Source organism: Erpetoichthys calabaricus, chromosome 10 (assembly GCF_900747795.2).
Source record: "Erpetoichthys calabaricus chromosome 10, fErpCal1.3, whole genome shotgun sequence".
Taxonomy (NCBI): domain Eukaryota; kingdom Metazoa; phylum Chordata; class Cladistia; order Polypteriformes; family Polypteridae; genus Erpetoichthys; species Erpetoichthys calabaricus.
This window is the reverse complement of record NC_041403.2, coordinates 12971976-12998042: the sequence shown is the minus strand read 5'-3', so window position 1 is coordinate 12998042 and position 26067 is coordinate 12971976. Positions and strand designations below refer to the sequence as shown.

Genomic DNA, 26067 nt, shown 5'->3' with positions numbered 1-26067 from the left:
GATCAAAGGCTTGTGTTCTGTCATTATTTGCTGTTATATCACATTTTATTGCTGCAAGTGTCAAAAGCAAGGGAAGTAAAATGTGGCATACAAAGCTGACAGATCACCTTTTCTTATCTGATTTTGCTGCCTTCACGGACAAAAATGGAAAAATGCAAAGGGACAGAATTAAAAATGAAAAAAACAGGGAAGAAACGATTGGACATGTATGCTTGGAAATAATATTGGTAAAAGAAATTTCAAAAACTTCATTTGTAAACTAAAATTTAAACCTTTTCAATTTAAGTATGATATTGGCAACAGATTAAATGTGTCAGACAAATTCACTCTGTTCAATGACCACTGTACACTGCCACATGAATTTCAGTCATTTAAAATAATTGGTGCTCATTTTAAAATACATAGAAATAAAGTAGGTTAGGTTAGGTAGAATTTATTATCTCAGAGGAAAACAGCAAGCTGTTGTTTAAATGTTAGAAGGAATTGTAATAACATGAATGGCACAAAGCCTGACTGACGAGATGTGAACTTAAAACTAAATAATAAGACTATGCAAGACTTTCAAGGAACAATCTGGGCACTATACACATAAAAAATATTATTTGCACTGTTTTGTTGTAATAGGGTCCTAGGGTGACCCTCTTCTCCCTTTTATACCCTTTATTATGTAGACCATTTAAGAATGCCTCAAATCCCATACTCCTACTACACTGTCAGGTACTGCAGTTCAGCACTTCCTCCTTTTGTTACATTCTACACATCAGGCAGGAGAAACATTACACACTTAATTACAGAAAGCAGGTTTTATTATAACTAGTGCCACATAAAAGCAAATAGAATGCAGCTTTGTAAACCATACCACCTGATAGTGTTAGATGTGCAGTTTCAGGTGGCGCATAATTTTGTAGCTACACTCGATTCTCTTCTTAGCTAGTTCATTGTCAGCATAGAGCCAAGTTGCATGGCCGCCAAAAGATGGTCTTCTCAGGATTGAAAATGACAAAGGGAGAGTTTCTTTGTTACCCATACTTTTATCTTCCTTAATGTACCTCCTAGACAAACAGAATTGATTCTCCAATGACCAGTTGAATAAGCCGACTCTCTACATTTACATTTCTTTTTTCAACACAACCCCATTCCATCTCTAGCCAGATTGCTCTCTCATTTCAGAATAACTGGCCAGTTTCACAGGATTACTTGTCCCTTCCTGGGGATGATGACCCATTGAATGTCCTGCACTGAATTATAACAAAGCACCCTTGTAAAACTAGTTATAAGTAGACTGATCAATGCTTTGGCCTCCCCAGCACAAATTACATTCCCAAATGTAATACTTAACCAGAAGTTCAGTAATAATACTCCTAAAACATTGGGATGTTTACAATGACTTTCTTTAAGTCACTAATTAATTCTCAAATTACAATTTACAGTTATCAAAATATTAAATATGTATCTACTTTATTAAATATTGCAGAGATTTTGTAATTAAGCCAAGGAACAGAAGCTTTCAAAGGTTGATTTTTAATAAACTTTCAAAACTCTTCTGAAAACATGTTGTCATGTGTTCACTGATATAGGTTATGTATATAGAGTTTAGATGAAGGGGAAAAAATTCCCAATCTACCCATTTCAAATTAAATCTACAATGAAACAAAGTGTGCAGAAATTGAAGGGGTCTCTACTGCATATGCACAGTGGCGTAGCGTGGGTGTCAGCCGCCCGGGGCGGAGGAAAATTCTGCCGCCCCTTTATTTAGGTATTTCAATTTAAAAGACTAAAATATACAGTAATTCTAAAGAATTTTTCTGCAAGAACAATCATCATTATTGTGTATTGTACAGGTTACAAATAAACAAGTCATGTATATATGTTTTACAATATAATAATCACATTTATTACAAAAATTCTTACACATATGCCACTTACATTGATATAACAGGTATAGAACACTTATGATTATACCTTGACGATCGACAAGATGAAGTTATTAGCGAATTGAATATAAAACACAAATCGACTTCCAATTAGAACTAGAACGATACTGTTACTATTTATATTTTTATAGAAAAATAATATAATTGTTAGAATTAAAAACAAAACTTCTGTCTTTAACTAAAACTTTATTCGTCTACTTTTTTTAAGAGCAAAGTCTTTTATTGCACTATCAATGTCTATAGCATCACATACCTCTTGCTCAATAGACAAGATAGCCAGATTGGTTAGCCTTAAAGTACTCATTGTTGATCTTAAATAATTTTTGATCAATTTCAATTTTGAAAAACTCCTCTCACAGCTGGTATTGTTTATGGCAATTGTGAGGAATATTCGGAGCATTATTATAATATTGGGCAAAGTATCTTCCAACTTGGATTTCACAATAAATTTTAATAATTCAAGTGGGTCCGCATTAATTAATTTATTTTCGTTGCCTGTGGCAGTAATAAAAGTCCGCAGTTGAAGTCGTTACAGTTTGAAGTCCTGCTCGTCAATTTCAGCAGATGCGTATACATTCATTTAAAGAAAGGGGATTCCCCAGTTTCGTCACAGAATAAGTAATGAAAAATTCCGTGCTCATTTCAATCGGTCTGAATCGTAGGAGCGACAAAAATCTGAAATGAAATGGTTCAAATTTTTACAAGATATTATTATTATTTATTGTGAAATTTTGCCGCCCCCTAAAAGTGCTGCCCAGGGTCGGCCGCCCCTGCCGCCCCCACTACGCTACGCCACTGCATATGCACATTCCAACACAAGTTTGGACCCCCCCGGTCAAATTATATATTTTGTTGATATCTGAAGTAAAAAAAAAAAAAAAAGTAAATACAACTTCAACAGCAAATAAACAAAAATCAACTTTCCATGCCCTGCCACCTAGTACCACCTTACCTGTAAAATGGCGGGCTTGACCTTAGAAATGCTGATAATGTCATCGATCTGCCGGCTGTTGAAATTTGACAGACCAATATCTCTCACAAGTCCCTTTTCAACAAGCTTCTCCATAGCCTTCCAGGTCTCTTTATAATCAGTAAAATCATAAATGATTGAACCATCCTCACTCTTTGGGAAGAAGACATCTCCTCGCCTTTAACACAATAAAAATATAGAAATATTTTATTTATGTTTCATTTCATTAATAAAAAGAAAAACAGTGCAGGACTTCCAAAAAGGAGGAGAACATAGTACATTTGTAGATTTTATAAATTAGCATTTTGTGCAAATGTGTGTTTGTGTATCATGGTCTAGAAATATAGACAAAACTCCAGATGTGATCTCACTATCAAATTACGGAGAACATAATAAACATTAACATTTTCATCAGCTATTTTTTTGGAAATTATTTCAACACAGCAGAATTATGTAAAGTTCTTGTTATTTCTTTAAATATGAGACAGTGCGTGGCAGGGAGTATTTTGTCCAAAACAATTTCATCAGTTAAAATTTCTGATGCTGCAAAAACTGTCAGTCACAGGCATGTCTTAAAAATATTATCGATTAAATAATCTCCATAGTAGCTTTGACTGTCAAAATTCGCAAAAGCATTTTACACAGCAAATATGCTTGATCGCCAGTGTCCTTACACGTCGTATTATTTTCCTGGAAATTCACCTTAGACAAACACTTTTTCCAGTGTCCCATGATGCTTTGCAAGGCCAGTGTGACAGTACTGTAAGATCATTGAAATCTGTAACCTGATCAGTGCTCGTGGCCTCTACCCATAGATTAAAAAAATAAAATAAAATGCATACATAATTGGCCAGGTGCTGCAGCTATAATCCAAAACAATTGCCCAAGAAAGAAAAAAACACATGTGACCCAGTGAAATAATTATAACAGCAAAAGATTTATTACAGTTTACAAGGTGTTTCTATCTTCTTCATGGAAGAAAAAAAAGAGTAAAGCACCTGGACAGAGATCAGAAAGAAAAAAGAAATTCCAGTTGGCCCAGAGCTGTGACATTAAACTATGGAATCAGCCAATCCTGTCCCTCTGACTCTTCTCACAACTTAAGCTGCCCCAAGACTGGAACTCTGGAAGGAAGGAAGGAAGGAAGGAAGGAAGGAAGGAAGGAAGGAAGGAAGGAAGGATGGATGGATGGATGGATGGATGGACGGACGGTCAGTCAATCCTTTTTTCATTGTTGGTTGAGGCAGGCTGGTGTATTGGTTAACACTGCTGTCTCACAGCTCATATCACATAATCGGTCCACATAGTTAGTTGATGCTTCCCTAGCCCCTTGAGTCAATTAAAACACCATTGCACCATTCTAATCCACTTAAATCTAGTTCAGTTCCTCCTTTCCTTTGAACTCAATGCATTTCACAGAGCTCTGCAGAGTTCCCAAACATTTCAGAGATTTTGCCAAACTCACTGCATGCTAAACTCTACTGGGTTCACTTGCCACTACTCTATACTAACATACTGTACTGGTCCATTTTCTAGATTTTATTACAGTATTTGAATTTTTGTTTGCAGACAGCAAGAGGCAATCCCAACAGAAACAGATACAGGTAATAGGATAATTCAATTATTCATCTCTTCACTTTATGAAGTGCTATGTCCAATACATAGTCCAATGTTTGAGAAGGGTTGTACTTGGGCAATTTTCGATCAACAAAAAATGTGTAATATTCATTTATCTATACACTGCAATGGATATTACAAAGAAGTTGTTCTCTCTTATTTTTCTTTAAAGAACACAGCAACATGCCAGACATTTACAGCGTGTCCTGTGGTTCATTTCATGTCATTTAATTATACTGGATAATTTTACTCAGCAGGTTCTACTACACCTGCAGAGATCACCACCCATGAGTAACAAGGTATGTAATATGCACACCATGAAGCCTGTTTACAAAGCTTCTGGAAAATTTAATTAACATCATCTTCCATGTTTTTGATCAGTTCACTGAAGATGCTTTTACACTTGCACTCTAATCTGGACTGAAGCACATTTTTCCCACCCAGACTGCTAACTCGGTCTACTGTAAATGCATCAACTCAGGTTAGAAGAAGGCCAGTCTGTGTTGGAGTCATCCCAATATGGGATGACACACTGTGATGTTGTGAGTTGCTCTGGAGATTACATAATATTTATAATCTCACAATTTCAGACCAGACTGGTATTGCTCTTTTTCATTATAGCACACTAGAGACCTATGGCGATGCACAGTGCATAAAAAAGTATTCACTATTGGAAGTTTTTGCATTGTATTTTTATAATCAGAAGTCATGCAAAAAGACACCTTTTATGGACTAACTTAACAGATTACAATATGCAAGCTTTTGAGGCAGCTAAAGGTCCCTTCTTCAGGCAAGATGTAATCGGGGGTGTATCAGTCACCTCACCTGGTTATTACTTGTAGCTTGATGCTCTCTGAGGCAATGAGATTCAGCAACTCCAACTAGAAATCTTGTTGTGTCATGCAGTGTGATACAAGCTCTGCTTAGAAATGTCTCAAAACAGATAAAACTTATAATAATATGATATAAAGGGAAGGGTAAGTGCTAATAAAGGAAGTGAAACCCAAAGATGATAAAATTCCCTACCAGCATGAATGTTTCACTTACATACAGTGGGTATAGAAAAGAATTACCACCCCATACCATCACCACTGCCACCACATCAAACTATTCACATTTTGTTGCTTTACAGCCTGAAGTGCAGACACCCAAAAAAAAAAATCTCCAGCTGTACTTCCTCAATGCAACGTATAACAGCCAAGTGAAAGATATAACAGCAACAGTTAAAAAAAAACAATAAAAAAAACAACAAAAAAAACAATAACTGTGGTGATTAAGGAATCAATGCCCCTGCCCCTGTAAAATACTCAGTCAGGTGTAACTAATCAAGTTCTCCACTGCACACCAAGCTAATTGGCTTCCACTGGTGATCAATTGTAATCATTTTGATTCATTCAGCTATTCCTAGAGCAGTCCAGTGAATGCAAACACTTAACTATGCGTGGCAAGGCACTGTCAAAAGATTTCAGGGATACAGTTGTGCACAGGCACAAGTCAAAAGATAGATACAAAAAAAAATCACAAAGGCTTTATCAATCCATAGGAGCATAGTGAATTCCACAATCAATAGGCAGAAATCCTCCCTAGGACCCTCCTGGGATCAGGCCATCCTCCCAAGCTGGATGGAACAACAAGGAGGAAACTGGTCAAAGGGGCTATGAAGAGGCCTATGGCAACCTTGAAGCAGTTACAGGAATTTGTGGCACTCTTTTGGCAAACAGTGGTCATTATGTGCATGTGACAACAATATCACAAATGCTCCACAAATGTAGCCTGTATGGGAGGGTTGCAAGAAAAAAGCTACTGCTCAAAATAGTCTCGACTAAACTTTGCCAAAACACACTTTGAAGATTCTGTGGCCAAATGGAAAAAGGTGTTATGGTCAGACAAGACCAAAATCGAAGTATGCTCTTTGGCATTGATGCCAGATATCTGGCAGAAAGCAAATATAGCAACCATCCAAAGAATACACCAGACCTCAGATCTACAGTAAAGCATGGAGGTGGTAGCATCCTGTTGTGGGGGTGTTTCTCTGCAGCAGGTTTGGGACACTTGTCAAAACAGAAGCAAAAATGGATGGAACAAAATACCATCAAATTCTTGAGAAAAACCTTCTGCCCTCTGCCAGAAAGAAGGTTCACTTTACAACATGACAATGACCTCAAGCCCACGGCAAAGTTGACCACACAGTGGCTGAAAGAGAAAAAAGGTGAATGTCCTTGTGTTGCTTACACCCTATCGAAAATCTGTGGAATGACATGAAGGTTGCAGTCCACCAAAGGTCACCATCCAGTTTGACTGAGTTTAAGCAGTTCTGTAAAGATGAGTGGGAAAATATCAACAGTCTAGATGTGTAAAGTTGGTAGTGGAGAATTTCAAGAGACTCATGGCTGTAATCAAAGCAAAAGGGGGTTCCACAAAGTACTGACACTTGGGGGGGCTTGTATGTCTTCATTTTAGGCTGCAAGGCAACAAAATGTGAATATTTTGAAGGGGGGATTCATTTCTATAACCACTGTAAACAGATGGTCTTCTGTGTAAAATTATCATACTCTACTGACGCAGCTCTAGAAAGTAAAGATATTTTATGACAGGGATCAGGAAATGAGACACCGTTAAAGAGCTTATGCCAGGGTCGTTACCAAAATATGCCAACCAGCCTTTCATCGAACTCAAAACGTAAGGCAAAGTCAACTGTCTTGAAGAAACAAAGCAAAGTTCACTTTCAGTCTCATCACAGAAAAAAATGAAAACTGCAACATTCAATTGCAACAAATTATGCAAGATATGACTTGATAGACCCGGCTGAGTTATCACGTTATTGTGAGTTTTGCTTCAGCAACAAATTCCATTTAATTAATATGTTAAAATAGCACCCAGATTTTACATTTGCATCTGGAACAAATTTACTTATTTTCACCATGGTAGTCAACAAGTTAAGTATTCATCCAAGGTAAACCTACAATAAATTAAAAATAACTGCTGATTATAGAATACACAATTCAATATTCATTTAATCAAACAAAAACTAATGGAAGAACATGAAACACAGACCTTGCAAAAATTAACTGACAATAATGTCAGATTATTTAAACTCAAAATGTATATCTAATCATCAAATGCATCCAGTATGTATTCTTCTGGCATATATATTAAAAATTGTATTTAATTTTTTTAGTAAAGGGTCCAACCCACTATGAACAAGCTAGATTTAAAATGAGAAAAGGCGTCTTTTAGCACAATGAATTAATTAGTGATTTTATCATCATTTGCTAAAAAATTTATTTTTAGAAGGCGGCACGGTGAGTAGCACTCCTGCCTCGCAGTAAGGAGACCTGGGTTCGCTTCCCGGGTCCTCCCTGCGTGGAGTTTGCATGTTCTCCCCGTGTCTGCGTGGGTTTCCTCCGGGTGCTCCGGTTTCCTCCCAAAGTCCAAAGACATTCAGGTTAGGTGGAGTGGTGGCTCTGAGGCTAGGGATCTGCACTCGTAATCGGAAGGTTGCCGGTTCAAATCCTGTAAATGCCAATAGGGACTCTGCTCTGTTGGGCCCTTGAGCAAGGCCCTTAACCTGCAATTGCTGAGTGCTTTGAGTAGTGAGAAAAGCGCTATATAAATGCAAAGAATTTTTTTTTTTTTTTTTAGGTGCATTGGCAATCCTAAATTGTCCCTAGTGTGTGCCCTGTGGTGGGCTGGCGCCCTGCCCGGGGTTTATTTCCTGCCTTGCGCCCTGAGTTGACTGGGATTGGCTCCAGCGGTCCCCCATGACCCTGTAGTTTGGATATAGCGGGCTGGATGAATGTATTTTTAGAAGAATTAGAAGAATTATATAAAAAGAATTTATGATCTAGCTGTCTTTCTTGCTGGTCACCTTCTGATTCAAATAATAAATAATAAAACCCTCATGCTTATACTGTGGTGTGGGACCACTCCTATACAGATTAGAGACAATATATTCAAGCAGGAAAACAGAACAACAGGGGCGGAGTGGTGGCTCTGAGGCTAAGGATCTGCGCTGGTATCCAGAAGGTTGCCGGTTCGAATCCCCGTCACTGCCAAAAGAGATCCTACTCTGCTGGGCCCTTGAGCAAGACCCTTAACCTGTAATTGCTCCAGGGGCGCTGTACAATGGCTGACCCTGCGCTCTGACCCCAAGGGGTATGCGAAAACTAACAAATTTCTAATACGAGAAATCGTATAAGACGAAATAAAGAACAAAAAAAAACCATGTAGGGAGCTCAAAAGTGACTTAATTATATAACTCCAACTATATGTTAGTTATAACATACTGAAAGGCGTATGGCCAGTGAATGAGGTACAGGTCCAAATAATCCAACTGCAGGTCTTTCAGAGTCTTCAGAAGAGCAGGCTCCACATCTTCTGGATGGTGATGAGTGTTCCATAACTTGGAAGTCACAAACACATCTTCCCGTTTAATTGCCTGGGGAACAAGAAAAAAAAATCTATAAGATCTCAAAAATAAACACTTTCTTTCTTTCTCTTTCTTTCTTTCTTTCTTTCTTTCTTTCTTTCTTTCTTTCTTTCTTTCTTTCTTTCTTTCTTTCTCTTTCTTTCTTTACACTGCTACCTTTGAATTTACAGTTTTTCTCAATCACTTTGGTGCATTTCTTGAAACATAATTTACATTTGCACAACAGTATGTGCATTTCTCAGAACAATATGTGTAAACCTCAAAACACAGTGTATTACCTGCAAAAGCAAGTAACTTGCTCAGAATACTAAGTCTATGCCCCCAAAGAAAATATTTGTGCCGGTGAAACTGTCAGTGCCATCAGTATGACAAATCCTTGCACCACTGCCTATGAACAAGATGGTCAAAATTCATGAACATGTTTTCAATATAATTGTTTGATCTGTATCAAAACTTTTGACAAGGATTTTGGTAATACTGTCTGAAAATTCATAAGGCAACATACTTTCTTTGTGGTACTACAATTTCTATACTACAAAGTTTCAAATTACTGTGTTTACTGAAGCGGCCTTCTGCTGTTATGCACCTAAAATCTGGAATAACTTGCCAATAAGAATTTGCCAGGCTAATCCAGTGGAGCACTTTAAAAAAACTGCTGAAAACTCATTACTTTAACATGGCTTTCTCATAGCTTCATTTTAGTTTAATCCTGATGCTCTGTATATTCAATTAAATTATCATTATTATTCATGGTGGCTTCAAAATCTGTACTAAACCCTACTTTCTCTTCTGTTCTTTAACTGGTTTTCTATGGTGGCAATCTGCGCCACCACCACCTTATCAAAGCACCGTGATGTCTCTCCATTGATGGATTAAAGACCAGAAGTCCACATGACCGTCATCAAGTTCTTCCATGAGAACCCTGAATATAATGAGGACTGATTGAGGTCATTTATGTTAGGTAGAATGCCTAGAGGGGGCTGAGTGGTCTCGTGGCCTGGAACCCCTGCAGATTTTTTTTTTTTCTCCAGCCGTCTGGAGTTTCTTTTGTACTCCCTGGCCATCGGACCTTACTTTTATTCTATGTTACTTAGTGTTCCCTTATTTTAATTTGTATTTATTTTGTCTTTTTTCTTTCTTCATCATGTAAATGACTTTGAGCTACATTGTTTGTATGAACATGTGCTATAGAAATAGATGTTGTTGTTGTTACTGTTCAGGGATTGATTGCAAGAGACTGGATATACTGTAAGTAGGATTTTTGGAATATTCTTTGAAAATGCACAAGTGACTATAACATTTTTTCACTGTCTTCAGTTTCAACACTACAGTAAAACATAGTAGAAGTAGTCTTGGTAAGTTACAAAGTACAAACAGTACCTAGCGGATTGACTGCCAGAGACTGGATACGATAAAGTATTTTTTTATACTGTTCTTTACTGTATTGTACAGAAATTTGTTACAGTAACATAGTTATAAAGAAAAGAATGCCTTATACAGTAACAAATTGCATAAAGGAAAAAGTGCAAATGAACAGAGGAAACACTCCATAGAACAAGGTAGTGTGGGCATAGCCATACGTTTTTTTTACACATTCTGACATTCTTGTCCGTCAGGCCATAGATTTTCATCCACATCACAGTGGATATTCTCTCTAGCAATACAACGTGGAAAATGCCTTCTTGGATGATGGATCCATCCTCTGCTGGAGTCCATATTTATCTGTTCGCATGCTGCATTCATGGCATCCAAAAAGCTCAAATGGGTATGGTGCTGATGATCATAAACCTTCCATCTCCAAGCAGAAAAAAATCTTCAGTTGGATTAAGGAAGGGGGAATAGGGTAGGAGAAATTCCATGATCATCCTGTCATGATTAGTAAACCACTCTCTGATGGTGTGTGAGCAATGGAAACTCACATTATCCCAAATGATCACATATTTTGGGAGATCATTCTAGATTAGACCCCTCTCGTTTTCAGGTATAAGATCTCTGTACAGGGTGTCTAAAAAGATGTTGTGTGTTGTACAGGCCTACAAGGTGAATATGAGTGAGCACACCGTTATCAGAGATGGCTGCACACATGGTGATATTTCCACTCTGTGACCAATTCCTTCCACACCTTCTGCCTATAGCCAGATTGAAGCCTGCCTCATCAACATATATGAAATTATGAAGTAGTCTAGATCCATTATACACTATACACCAACAGGGGAAAAAAAACATAATTATAGTACATACTGTACTGTAAAATGCTATTTTGTTTACTGTATTTTGGACAACGTATTTCATCAAATTGATGCAAACCAGTTCAGATTTTACTTACTTTATTGTACTATACAGAAATACTACTAATGTTGTACTGTTTACTGTAGATTACAGTATGCAAATAAATATTGTGACCCTTATTTCATCAGGAACAACCCTGTGTACTCAGCCTCCTCTTCCTCTACCTATATTTGGTCTCCTTACTCTTCCACCCTGCATCCTAACTCGCCTTCTTTCAGGCTGTTGTGCCTGTTCATTAGCTTGTGGTTGGTCCACTATCATGTAGGAAAATGTTTCAGTAATCTGTATTATGCTTGGTATATACTGTATATATGCTACAGTAATATTGAAGGTTAATGGAATTCACCTCTGAACTATTGTAGAGAATTGGTTAATTGCTGGTTCAGTTAATGTTTCATGATTATAGGTTAACAGTCACCTGAGACCAGTTACTCAATACTGTTAGAAATTTCAGATTTACCAAATAAATAAAAAAATATGCTAGACAGATTATGACGATGAGTTTGTCATTTCTGCACAGAATGACTAAAGCAATGAACTAATGAGTAGATGTTTTGAGTGGAGGGACTAATTAACAGAGAACGACCATAACGCATTTTGACTGAGTAAATGAGAACGTAGAAAACAGCAGACAACTGTACACAATCAATTGCATGGATGTACAAGGCATTTGGTATTTGTTCAAAACAATGGAAATTTGCTGTTATGATGTGCACAACTAATACGTAGATATGGAGTTTGAACAAGTAGTTTTGAGAATTTCAATTCTGATCTGAGAAATGCACCAAAGCGTTTGAGAAAAAGTATAAAAATGAGAACAATCTCAATCCACACTAGCATTTTCACATTGTTCACAAAAGTATCACCACCTATACTAAAATGACCAAAAATGCATATAACGTTGCTGATGGGCTTAAGAGCATTGGCAGAAATAGGAAGAGGAAATGTCCTCCATTCTAGATATTCATTTGCAGCTTGCATTTACACATGGAGAACTGCAATGGTGAATACAAATAACAAAAAATTGTTTTGTTTGAACTAAGGATGAGGTGGATTTGTTAATGAGAGCAGTGCTGGTAAATGATTTTTCTTTTCCACATGTATGCAGCATTCACACTGTACAAAACGCAATTCAGAAACATACAGGTAAGCAACACAGCAAGTGCCATTGAAAGCAAATCTTCTATGACTGCCATGTTGGAATTCGATTTTCTTCATGATGGATTAAAATCAGGGACTGAGACACTGTAATGAGTTGGATCCAATCAGGAAGAGCTATGCAATAGGAACAAACCAATCACAGAAAGATTAGAGTCTACGTTTTCATTCATTCACATACAGGTCTACAGAGTGTTATCAAATGTCTTAAGTTTTTGGGACTAAAAACAACAGGTTTGTGTAGAAAAAAGTGAAAATGGAGACTCATGACTGTGTTTTTAAATGAAAACATAGTGGTGTGGAAATAGCCATGTAAAGTGTTAAAATGCTGTTTGAGGTTTGCTAATTTGTTAATGAAATCTCATTAAAGGAGATAAGCATGTCCACAAAATTGAAAAGTACCAGATTGATATTAAGGGTTGTTATATGTTATGCCTAACCGAAGAGGGGTTGAGAGAAGTGTAAACAATCAGGAAATGAATGAGTCAAAATTGTAGTCAATAATAATAATAATAATGAAGATTGAAACTGAAGGTCCAAAACAAACTAAGCATCAAAGCCAATACAGTATGTAATTCAAAATCAAAGTCTAGAGGAGAAGTACAGGAGTCTAAACACCAAAAAGTTAACTAGAGATACACACAGAAACTCTTTCTTATGCACTAACTTGGGTGATGACGTGTCCAATATGCTGGCATATAAAGCGTGTTGGGTGTGGCATCAGGAAGTGAAATACCTGATGACATTCCCCTAGAAACAGTGGTTCACAATTGTGGCACACATAACAACAATAACTGCTGTTTCGCAAAACATGACGTTAAATAAACTTAAAAAAAAAATACAAAGGAATCAACCAACCCGAAGTGTATCTTGTTATTCCAAACAAAATGTAAACCATAAATAAAACTCAGAACAAAAATGTATACAGGAAAAAAATAATATCGATCCCTATCAATTACAAGATATGTCTTTATTGTTAAGGGTTCATTACACATTTTTTTAATGTCTTGTGTGAAATACATGGTACGACTTGTTGCTTCATAATTTCACTTTAGCAGTTAGACTGTGTGAGAGAGTGCTGGGCTGCCAAAATTATGCCATAATTAGTAGGTGTTGGAGACGTGGAATCAACTGGATGAAAACCTGCAATGGTTCTGCATTTGAAAGAGTACTATGTTAATAGTAACTGACATCTGTTAGAGGGATATCTGTCTTCTGGATTTAGAGCAGGAGGAGCTCATTAGATTGCAAGTTTGAGTCTGTGGCTATTAGTTGGGTATATTCCTCAAAAGTTGGGAGTGACTTGAATATGTTTATTCTGTGGACACAAAAGTGTTTAGAAGACTAAAAGACTATGACCAAGTCACAGTACAGTAGAACCTCAGGTCACAACCGTAATTCGTTCCAAAACTCTGGTCGCAACCCGATTTGTTCGTGACCCCAACTAATTTCCCCCATAGGATTGTATGTAAATACAATTAATCCGTTCCAGACCGAACTGTATGTAAATATATATATTTTTTTAAAGATTTTTAAGTACAAAAATAGTTAATTATACCATAGAATGCACAGTGTTAACAGTAAACTAAATGTAAAAACATTGAATAACACCGAGAAAACCTTGAACAGAGAAAACTAACACTGCAAGTTCATGCTACAGCCTTACGAACCGCTCGCTGTAAACACTTTTTTTTTTTTAATGAGTTTTAAGCACAAAGAAAAAAATGAAAATTTGAAAAATCCTTAATTTAGACAAAAACTAACCAAAAACAACCAAGAAAACTAATCTTGCATGAGTCGAGTTCTGGCATGAAGGAAGTGAGGAGGGAGAACTAGCCACTTGCAGGAGGATAGTTTTGCAGCAAATCGCCATGAATCTTCCTGGCTTTCTCACATATGACTGCCTCGCTTACGCTATCCCCTGCAAGTTACTTCTCGTTCAGCCACACTAACAACAGTTTTTCCACCTCTTCCAGCACTTGAGGCCTCTGCTTGGTTAACACTGTAACTCCTTTTGCAACATCAGCTGCTTTAATGGCCTCTCTCTGCTTTAGAATAGTCTAAATAGTGGATTTTGACTTCTTGTACTCGGCGGCAAGATCAGTAACATGAATGCCACGCTCATACTTTTCAATAATTTCTTTCTTTAATTCGATTTCAATTTTCTATTTTCCAATTTTCTAGTATCTGTGGTGCTATTTTCTATCATGGTGTGGATGGGAGGAGAAATGGGGTACGAGTTATTCTGAAGGAACAGTATGTCAAGAGTGTTTTGGAGGTGAAAAGAGTGTCAGGCAGAGTAATGATTATGAAGCTGGAAATTGAAAGTGTGATGATGAATATTGTTAGTGCATATGCAATGGGTGAGAAAGAAGATTTTTGGGGTGAGTTGGATGAAGTGATGAACAGTGTACCCAAGGAACAGAAAGCGGTGATTGGAGCGGATTTCAATGGGCATGTTGGTGAAGATGCCCACATGATCTTCAGCTCTCTCTGGATCGGTTCGCAGCTGAGTGTGAAGCGGCTGGGATGGGAATCAGCAACTCCAAATCCGAGACCATGGTCCTCAGCCGGAAAAGGGTGGAGTGCCCTCTCAGGGTTGGTAGCGAGATCCTGCCCCAAGTGGAGGAGTTCAAGTATCTTGGGATCTTGTTCACAAGTGAGGGAAGAATGGAGCGTGAGATCGACAGACGGATCGGTGCGGCATCCGCAGTAATGCGGGCTCTGCATCAGTCTGTCGTGGAGAAAAAGGAGCTGAGCCGCAAGGCAAAGCTCTCAATTTACCAGTCGATCTATGTTCCTACCCTCACTTATGGTCATGAGATATGGGTAGTGACCGAAAGAACGAGATCGCGAATACAAGAAAGAGGCTGAAATGAGTTTCTCCGTAGGGTGTCTGGGCTTTCCCTTAAAGATAGGGTGAGAAGCTCAGTCATCCGGGAGGGGCTCAGAGTAGAGCAGCTGCTCCTCCGCATCGTGAGGAGTCAGATGAGGTGGCTCGGGCATCTGATCAGGATGCCTCCTGGACGCCTCCCTGGTGAGGTGTTTCGGGCACGTCTAACCAGGAGGAGGCCCAGGGGAAGACCCAGGACACGCTGGAGGGACTATGTCTCTCGGCTGGCCTGGGAATGCCTTGGGATTCCCCCGGAAGAGCTAGAAGAAGTGGCCGGGGAGAGGGAAGTCTGGGCATCTCTGCTCAAGCTGCTGCCCCGCGACCCGACCTCGGATAAGCAGAAGAGAATGGATGGATGGATGGAGGGATGTTGGTGAAGAGAACAGAGGAGACGAGTGATGGGTAGGTATGGAGTCAAGGAGAGGAATGAAGAAGGTCAGAGGATAGTGGATTTTTGCCAAAAGGATGGACATGGCTGTGGTGAATACGTATTTTAAGAAGAGGGAGGAACATAGGGTTATGTACAAGAGTGGAGGAAGATGCACACATGGTAGATTACATCCTATACAGAAGAGTTCATCTGAAGGAGAATGAAAACTGCAAAGTGGTGGCAGGGGAAAGTGTAGTTAAGCAGCATAGGATGGTGGTCTGTAGGATGACGTTGGAGATCAAGAAGAGGAAGAGAGTGAGGGCAGAGCCAAGGATCAAATGGTGGAAGTTGAAAAAGGAAGACTGCAAGGTTGAGTTTAGGGAGGAGGTGAGACAGGCAATGGGTGGCAGTGAAGAATTACCAGACAGCTGGGAAATGACAGCAGATGTAGTAAGGGTGACAGCAAGAAGGGTGCTTGGCGTGACATCTGGACAGAGCAAGGAAAAAAAGGAAACCTGTGGTGGAATGAGGAAATACAAAAGAGTATACAGAGGAAGGGGATGGGAAAGAAGAAGTGGGATAGTCAGAGAGATGCATAAAGTAGACAAGAGTACAAGGAGATAAGGTTCAAGGTGAAGAGAGAGGTGGTGAAGGCTAAAGAAAAGGCGTAAAGAGGGAGAAAAGGACCTGTACTGATTGGCTATACGGAGGGACCGAGCTGGGAAAGATGTGCAGCAGGTTAGGGTGATAAAGGATAAAGATGGAAATGTACTCACAAGCGAGGAGAGTGTGTTGAGCAGATGGAAAGAGTACTTTGAGAGGCTGATGAATGAAGAGAACGAGAGAGAGAAGAGGTTGGATGATGTGGAGATAGTGAATCAGGAAGTGCAACAGATTAGCAAGGAGGAAGTAAGGACAGCTATGAAGAGGATGAAAAATGGAAAGGCCGTTGGTCCAGATGACATTCCTATGGAAGCATGGAAGTGTTTAGGAGAGATGGCAGTGGAGTTTTTAACCAGATTGTTTAATGGAATCTTGGAAAGTGAGAGGATGCCAGAGGAGTGGAAAAGAAGTGCCGATATTTAAGAATAAGGGGGATGTGCAGGACTGCAGTAACTAGAGGGGAATAAAATTGATGAGCCACAACATGAAGTTATGGGAAAGAGCAGTGGAAGCTAGGTTAAAAAGTGAGGTGATGATTAATGAGCAGCAGTATGGTTTCATGCCAAGAAAGAGTACCACAGATGCAAGGTTTACTCTGAGGATTTTGATGGAGAAGTTTAGAGAAGGCCAGAAGGAGTTGCATTGCGTCTTTGTGGACCTGGAGAAAGCATATGACAGGGTACCTCAAGGGGAGCTGTGGTATTGTATGAGGATATCGGGAGTACAGTGCATCCAGAAAGTATTCACAGCGCATCACTTTTTCCACATTTTGTTATGTTACAGCCTTATTCCAAAATGGATTAAATTCATTTTTTCCCCTCAGAATTCTACACACAACACCCCATAATGACAACGTGAAAAAAGTTTACTTGAGATTTTTGCAAATTTATTAAAAATAAAAAAAACTGAGAAATCACATGTAGATAAGTATTCACAGCCTTTGCTCAATACTTTGTCGATGCTCCTTTGGCAGCAATTACAGCCTGAAGTCTTTTTGAATATGATGCCACAAGCTTGGCACACATATCCTTGGCCAGTTTCTCCCATTCCTTTTTGCAGCACCTCTCAAGCTCCATCAGGTTGGATGGGAAGCGTCGGTGCACAGCCATTTTAACATCTCTCCAGAGATGTTCAATCGGATTTAAGTCTGGGTTCTGGCTGGGCCACTCAAGGACATTCACAGAGTTGTCCTGAAGCTAATCCTTTGATATCTTGGCTGTGTGCTTAGGGTCGTTGTCCTGCTGAAAGATGAATTGTCGCCCCAGTCTGTGGTCAAGAGCGCTCTGGAGTAGGTTTTCATCCAGGATGTCTCTGTACATTGCTGCAGTCATCTTTCCCTTCATCCTGACTAGTCTCCCAGTCCCTGCCACTGAAAAACATCCCCACAGCATGATGCTGCCACCACCATGCTTCACTGTAGGGATGGTATTGGCCTGGTGATGAGCGGTGCCTGGTTTCCTCCAAACGTGACGCCCGGCATTCACAACAAAGAGTTCAATCTTTGTCTCATCAGACCTGAGAATTTTCCTTTTCATGGTCTGAGAGTCCTTCAGGTGCCTTTTGGCAAACTCCAGGCGGGCTGCCATGTGCCTTTTACTAAAGAGTGGCTTCCGTCTGGCCATTCTACCATACAGGCCTGATTGGTGGACTGCTGCAGAGATGGTTGTCCTTCTGGAAGGTTCTCCTCTCTCCACAGAGGACCTCTGGAGCTCTGACAGAGTGACCATCGGGTTCTTGGTCACCTCCCTGACTAAACCCCTTCTCCCCCGATCGCTCAGTTTAGATGGCCGGTCAGCTCTAGGAAGAGTCCTGGTGGTTTCGAACTTCTTCCACTTACGGATGATGGAGGCCACTGTGCTCACAGCCTTTGCCATGAAGCTCAAAATTGAGCTCAGGTGCATCCTGTTTCCCCTGATCATCCCTGAGATGTTTCTGCAGCTTAATTGGAGTCCACCTTTGATAAATTCAGTTGATTGGACATGATTTGGAAAGGCACACACCTGTCTATACTTTCCGGATGCACTGTATGTAAGAGTTGTACAGGATATGTACGAGGGAAGTGTGACAGTGGTGAGGTCTGTGGTAGAAGTGACGGACCAATTCAAATTGGAGGTGGGATTACATCAGGGATAGGCTCTGAGCCCTTTCTTATTTGCAATGGTGATGGACAGGTTGACAGATGAGATTAGACTGGAGTCCCTGTGGACTATGACGTTTGCTGATGACATTGTGATCTGTAACAATAGTAGGGAGCAGGTTGAGGAGACCCTGGAGAGATGGAGATATGCTCTAAAGAGGAGAGGAATGAAGGTCAGTAGGAACAAGACAGAATACATGTATGTAAATGAGAGGGAGGTTAGTGGAATGGTGAGGATGCAGGGAGTAGAGTTGGCGAAGGTGGAGTTTGAATACTTGGGATCAACAGTACAGAGTAATGGGGATTGTGGAAGAGAGGTGAAAAAGAGAGTGCAGGAAGGGGGGAATGGGTGGAGAAGAGTATCAAGAGTGATTTGTGACAGACGGGTATCAGCAAGAGTGAAAGGGAAGGTCTATAGGACGGTAGTGAGACCAGCTATGTTATATGGGTTGGAGACGGTGGCACTGACCAGAAAGCAGGAGATAGAGCTGGAGGTAGCAGAGTTAAAGATGCTAAAATTTGCATTGGGTGTGACGAGGATGGATAGGATTAGAAATGAGGACATTAGAGGGTCAGCTCAAGTTGGACGGTTGGGAGACAAAGTCAGAGAGGCAAGATTGTGTTGGTTTGGACATGTGCAGAGGAGAGATGCTGAGTATATTAAGAGAAGGATGCTAAGGATAGAGCTGCCAAGGAAGAGGAAAAGAGGAAGGCCTAAGCAAAGGTTTATGGATGTGTTGAGAGAGGACATGCAGGTGATGGGTGTAACAGAGAAAGATGCAGAGGACAGAAAGATATGGAAGAAGATGATCCGTTGTGGCAACCCCTAACGGAAGCAGCCAAAAGAGGAAGAAGATAAATATGTAAATATAGCAGAAATCTAAAAATATCCAAAATTCTTCTGGTCCCAGGCATTTCAGTGTTAGGGATACTCACCTTGAAATATACATTGCATTTCATGTACACAGAGCCTGCAATTAAAGACATAATCAAAACTGTTTGATCTTTTTAGAGCGAGTCATGGAGTAGTTGGAGTGACTCTGGGTATGTCACATTATGTGACTGTCCTTCACGGCAGCACGTTACCTACTGCCTCCAATGTGCTAAGCTTACATTAATGAAAGCTATGACTGAAAATCACTGAAAAAGTTGTCATATGTGACATGGCATTAACAGATGCAGGAACACTTTGGGCCACCAGAGGGATCTCTGGAGGAGATGGTCTCAGGACCACTAAAGGGCACTTGACATCCCAAAAGTGTTTTCAGGAAAAAATTGGCTTACACAGCTTGGATTTGGAAAGGAAATTTAGTGCAAAGGTTTAACTGAAGTTCTGTTACAAGAGTGTGGATAAGGTCAGAGAGAGTTTGGGCATGAAAACAGGAAAATTTGGGTGGCAAATGGATGAACTGACAGAATGAGACTCAAACCTGTTTAGTTAGGCCTAGGTCCTTTTATCTTCTTTCATAAAAGTCTCCATTGCACTTTTTGAATTAAAAAAATATATATATTTTGATAGAGTTTTGGAACTCTTTGATCTGGTCTACAGTGACACATAGAGTTTGAAAATGTTTTAAAAAACAGGTTCCAGCAGAAGACAGATTATCCCATTTAACCCATTTATGGTGGATTTACAAATGCAGCTCACCTTGTCGCATCCCAAAAGCTCCTTAAAAGCCTCCCCGATTTCAATCTCGTTTCCATATATTGCGGCACAGTCGATGTGACGATAACCAACCTCCAGGGCATAGCAGACGGCTTCTTTTACCTAGCAGTAGGAAAAATAAAAAGAAACCCAATGAGAAAATAAGAACATAAGACATACAGTGGTGTGAAAAACTATTTGATTTCTTATTCTTTTGCATGTTTGTCACACAAAATGTTTCTGATCATCAAACACATTTAACCATTAGTCAAATATAACACAAGTAAACACAAAATGCAGTTTGTAAATGGTGGTTTTTATTATTTAGGGAGAAAAAAAAAATCCAAACCTACATGGCCCTGTATGAAAAAGTAATTGCCCCCTGAACCTAATAACTGGTTGGGCCACCCTTAGCAGCAATAACTGCAATCAAGCGTTTGCGATAACTTGCAATGAGTCTTTTACAGCGCTCTGGAGGAATTTTGGCCCACTCATCTTTGCAAAATTGTTGTAATTCAGCTTTATCTGAGGGTTTTCTAGCATGAACCGCCTTTTTAAGGTCATGCCATAGCATCTCAATTGGATTCAGGTCAGGACTTTGACTAGGCCACTCCAAAGTCTTCATTTTGTTTTTCTTCAGCCATTCAGAGGTGGATTTGCTGGTGTGTTTTGGGTCATTGTCCTGTTGCAGCACCCAAGATCGCTTCAGCTTGAGTTGACGAACAGATGGCCGGACATTCTCCTTCAGGATTTTTTGGTAGACAGTAGAATTCATGGTTCCATCTATCACAGCAAGCCTTCCAGGTCCTGAAGCAGCAAAACAACCCCAGACCATTACACTACCACCACCATATTTTACTGTTGGTATGATGTTCTTTTTCTGAAATGCTGTGTTCCTTTTACGCCAGATGTAACGGGACATTTGCCTTCCAAAAAGTTCAACTTTTGACTCATCAGTCCACAAGGTATTTTCCCAAAAGTCTTGGCAATCATTGAGATGTTTCTTAGCAAAATTGAGACGAGCCCTAATGTTCTTTTTGCTTAACAGTGGTTTGCGTCTTGGAAATCTGCCATGCAGGCCGTTTTTGCCCAGTCTCTTTCTTATGGTGGAGTCGTGAACACTGACCTTAATTGAGGCAAGTGAGGCCTGCAGTTCTTTAGACGTTGTCCTGGGGTCTTTTGTGACCTCTCGGATGAGTCATCTCTGCACTCTTGGGGTAATTTTGGTCGGCCGGCCACTCCTGGGAAGGTTCACCACTGTTCCATGTTTTTGCCATTTGTGGATAATGGCTCTCACTGTGGTTCGCTGGAGTCCCAAAGCTTTAGAAATGGTTTTATAACCTTTACCAGACTGATAGATCTCAATTACTTCTGTTCTCATTTGTTCCTGAATTTCTTTGGATCTTGGCATGATGTCTAGCTTTTGAGGTGCTTTTGGTCTACTTCTCTGTGTCAGGCAGCTCCTATTTAAGTGATTTCTTGATTGAAACAGGTGTGGCAGTAATCAGGCCTGGGGGTGGCTACGGAAATTGAACTCAGGTGTGATACACCACAGTTAGGTTATTTTTTAACAAGGGGGGTAATTACTTTTTCACACAGGGCCATGTAGGTTTGGATTTTTTTTCTCCCTAAATAATAAAAACCATCATTTAAAAACTGCATTTTGTGTTTACTTGTGTTATATTTGACTAATGGTTAAATGTGTTTGATGATCAGAAACATTTTGTGTGACAAACATGCAAAAGAATAAGAAATCAGGAAGGGGGCAAATAGTTTTTCACACCACTGTAATTATTGATCAAAAGCAGATGAATTTATTTACTATTATTACTACCTATATGTTTACAATCAAATGTGAATGTTGAATTAATCAGGCAGTGAATGATGCTCCTTTGTCTAGCAGTTTGCTTTTAATATTACCATTATATGGCATGGATTCAGCACATGTCTTTAGTGTCTACTTGTCATTTAATCCTTATGAGTGCCTTTAATTTATTTTTTCCTACCTGTGGTAATCCCACAGGTCACGGCTTTATTCTCCGATGTGCAGGACATATGTTTACTGTTGTTGCTGTGAGGTTTAATTATTCAGTTTTGTACATCACTGCATGCTGCCGACACTTGTCTGCTGTTTCCTATATTTATTTGCATCACTGCAGTGGCTGTTAGGACTGTACCTGCTGGGAGGCTCGTGTGTATGCCTGGTGAGCTTGATTGAGCTGTTTAGGTTGTCATGTTATGGCTTTTTCCTGATCTTTTTATTGAAATGCAAGATGCTGATATCCTGTTCCTGCATTTGAACAGGTAAAAAGTAGATGCTCATGAAAACAGTGCCTATAGATTAAGGTGATGTACAGTAATCCCTCGCTATATCGCGCTTCGACCTTCGCAGCTTCACTTTATCGCGGATTTTATATATAAGCATATTTAAATATATATCGCAGATTTTTTGCTGGTTCGCGGATTTCTGCAGACAATGGGTCTTTTAATTTCTGGTACATGCTTCCTCAGTTGGTTTGCCCAGTTGATTTCATACAAGGGACGCTATTGGCAGATGGCTGAGAAGCTACCCAACCAGAGCATGTATTACCTATTAAATAAAACTCCTCAAATATATTGTGAGCACGGGGGCTGTTCGCACCCCTAGAAGATACGGCCGCTCCTCAAAAAACACTGAAAGATTACCTTCACATTGCTCTCTTCCTTGCTGGGCTTAAATGTGGCTGTTTTGTCAAGCGATATGCTTCCTGCATGGTGCTTCGCATACTTAAAAGCTCGAACGGCACGTATTGATTTTTAATTGTTTGTTTTTCTCTCTCTCTCTCTCACTCTCTCTGACATTCTGTGCTCCTGACGGAGGAGGTGTGAGCAGGGGGGGCTGTTCGCACCACTAGACGATACGGACGCTCGTCTAAAAAAATGCTGAAAGGCTACCTTCACATTGCTCCCTTCCTAGCAGCTGCGTTGTCCGGCGGTACTTCGCATACTTTAAAGCCCAAACAGCCCTATTGATTTGTTTGCTTTTCTTTCTCTCTCTGACATTCTCTGCTCCTGATGCGCACTCCTTTGAAGAGGAAGATATGTTTGCATTCTTTTAATTGTGAGACGGAACTGTCATCTCTGTCTTGTTATGGAGCACAGTTTAAACTTTTGAAAAAGAGACAAATGTTTGTTTGCAGTGTTTGAATAACGTTCCTGTCTATCTACAACCTCCTGTGTTTCTGTGCAAATCTGTGACCTAAGCATGACAATATAAAAATAACCATATAAACATATGGTTTCTACTTCGCGGATTTTCACCTTTCGCGGGGGGGGTCTGGAACGCAACCCCCGCGATAGAGGAGGGATTACTGTATTGAAAAAAACAAAAAAAAAAAAAACAAAGACAATTTGCCTGTGCAATCATTTACTCAACAAAAATATCAATAGATGCAAGGGTCTACTGGGGAAAAAGTAAGTCAACCCTTAGACTCTGAAGCTGGTATTGCCCCCTTTAACAAAAATGACTTCCTGTAGGTGTTTTGCAGAACTGACTGCCAGTCTCTGACATCAACCCGGTGAAAATTTTGACCACTGCTCCATGCAAAATTCTTTCACTTCCACGTTGTGGGTTTTCTTACATGTCCTGCCATTTTATATCCTACAAAACATTTCAATGGGATTCAAATTAGGGCTTTGACTAAGCCAGTCCATAACACTCTAGTTCTTCTTTTTTGAGCCATTTCTTGGTGGATCTGCTAGTGTGCTTCAGATTATCATAATGTTGAATAGTCCTTTTCTGGTTCAACTTCAAATTTCAGGTAGATGGTGTCACATTCTCCTTGAGCATACTTTGATATAATGACTCAATGACTAAAAAGCTGCCCAGGCCCTGAGATAGCAAAGCAACCCCAAACCATAACATTTCCACCTCCATGCTTCATAGTTGGCAGGAGGTTTTCTCCTAAAATGCTGCCTTCAGTATGCACCAAAATGTCTATTGTTACTGGGGCCAAACAATCCTACATTTGATTCAGCTGTTCAGAGTACAGCTGAACTAAAGCAATTTGTAGTTCTGCTCTAATGTTGTTTTTGGACAGGAAAGACTTTTTCTGACACACGTCACATGCTGGTCAAATTTGTGCAATCTCTTTCCAATTATAGATGCATGCACATCAATACCAACTTTTCTAAGATTTTAAATTTTTTTAAATTTTGTGGTTTTAGCAGGTTTCTCTTTGTATCAAATGGTCGTCTCTTGGGCTGAATTTGCTAGGCCAGTCAGTCCCAGACAAATTAGCAGTTGTTTGAAAGCAACACCACTTGTAGATGATTTTGCTTAAAGTAAAATGATTGATTTCAAACAATTTGGTGATCTTTTTAAATCCCTTACCAGGCTCCAAAGCATCCACAATCTTCTTTCTGAGGGCCTTAGAAAGCACTTTTGATCTTGGCATGATAACGCTATATACATCAATAGTATTAAAAAAAAAAAAAAAACAGGAAAATCCATATCTGTTGTTTAAATCAGACAGGGGTCCGTCCACCTGCTTACTTCCTAAAGAGGCTGTAATTTATGGCACCTAATCTGGAACACCTGATTCTAATTTTATGGATTTTAAGTGGTGATAAATGAAGGGGTGGACTTAATTTTTCCACAGAACAAAATTGCATTTTTGCTAATTTAGGTTCCGAAAAAGAATACACCACATTAATTTTATGTGTCATTTGATGAAGTATATCACCTTTATCTGTAGGCACTGCTTACATGAAGATCTATTGTTTACCTGTTCAAATATATTGAAAAAGTCAACAATATCCATAGGATGTATGTACTTTTTCACATGACTTATCTATCTGTGTCTATCGATCTATCTTGTTTTTTAATTTTATTGAATTTATTAAAATCAAATAACATTCCATACACATAACTCAAGTTTTACAAAAAGAAAAAAAAAAGATTTGAAACAAGAGAAAGAGAGTGCGGCCAGCAGAGTAAAACTTTATGCTATTAAAGAGTACTAGGGTGTTGTACCGTGTTAGCCATTATGAATGTAGAGAAAAGCCAAGCAAAATGACACCTTTTATTGGCTAACTAGAAAGATTACAATATGCAAGCTTTCGAGGCAACTCAGATGTAATCTTGCCTGAAGAAGGGGCCTGAGTTGCCTCGAAAGCTTGCATATTGTAATCTTTCTAGTTAGCCAATAAAAGGTGTCATTTTGCTTGGCTTTTCTCTGCTATTAAAGACAAATGAATAGATAAAATAAATGAATAAAGATAAATGGAGTAAAAGTGGGGAAAGAACCTGCTTCCTCAATTTAAATGCTTATTCTAAAATGTTATTGATTACATCCTGCCAGGTTCTGAAAAAGATTTGTACAGGTCCTCTAAGTGTGAATTTGAATTTTTCCACTTTCAAATAGTATACAACATCAGTTACCCACTGACGTAAAATAGGCGAGTTAGGATTCTTCCAAATGAGCAAGATAAGTCTACGAGCCAAGAGTGTACTAAAGGCAATTACAGTTTGTTTGTCCTTCTCCACTTTGAGCTCCTCTGTGTGCCCACCAAACACAGCTACTAGTGGATTAGGAGGGACTGGGACACCAAAGCTGTCTGAAAGGCATTTAAAGATTTTGGTCCAGAATGATGTTAATTTGGTGCACGCCCAAAACAAGAGACCCAGTGAGTCCGGAGCTTGATTTTAGTGTTCACAGGTTGGATCTTGCCCTGGCGACATTTTGGACAATTTTAAACGAGAGAGATGAGTTCAATATATAATTTTGAGTTGAATAATTCTATGCTTTGCGCATATGGAGCTCGAGTGAATTCTGTGCATTGCTACTTTCCACTCCTTTTCTGAAATATTGAGTAAGAGATCCTTTTCCCACTCTTGGATCTTTGAAAGGAAAGGACTGTAAAATAGTTTTATATATTACAGAAATGTTGTCTGAGTCCTCGAGACTGAGCAATGTTTTTT

The 26067-nt window shown here is 39.4% G+C and overlaps 1 protein-coding gene across 2 annotated transcripts in view; it reads right to left on the bottom strand.

Moving 5' to 3' along the window:
- The window catches only part of akr1a1b (aldo-keto reductase family 1, member A1b (aldehyde reductase)), a 72275-nt gene that overhangs the window by 20806 nt on the left and 25402 nt on the right, over positions 1-26067 (bottom strand). For both annotated transcript variants that reach the window (XM_028810882.2, XM_028810883.2), the window contains exons 3-5: positions 20109-20228; positions 8808-8959; positions 2887-3082 (exon numbers count right to left, since the gene is read on the bottom strand). In XM_028810882.2, the coding sequence (XP_028666715.1) occupies positions 2887-3082; positions 8808-8959; positions 20109-20228 (468 nt within the window). The remainder of the gene's footprint in view (positions 1-2886; positions 3083-8807; positions 8960-20108; positions 20229-26067) is intronic.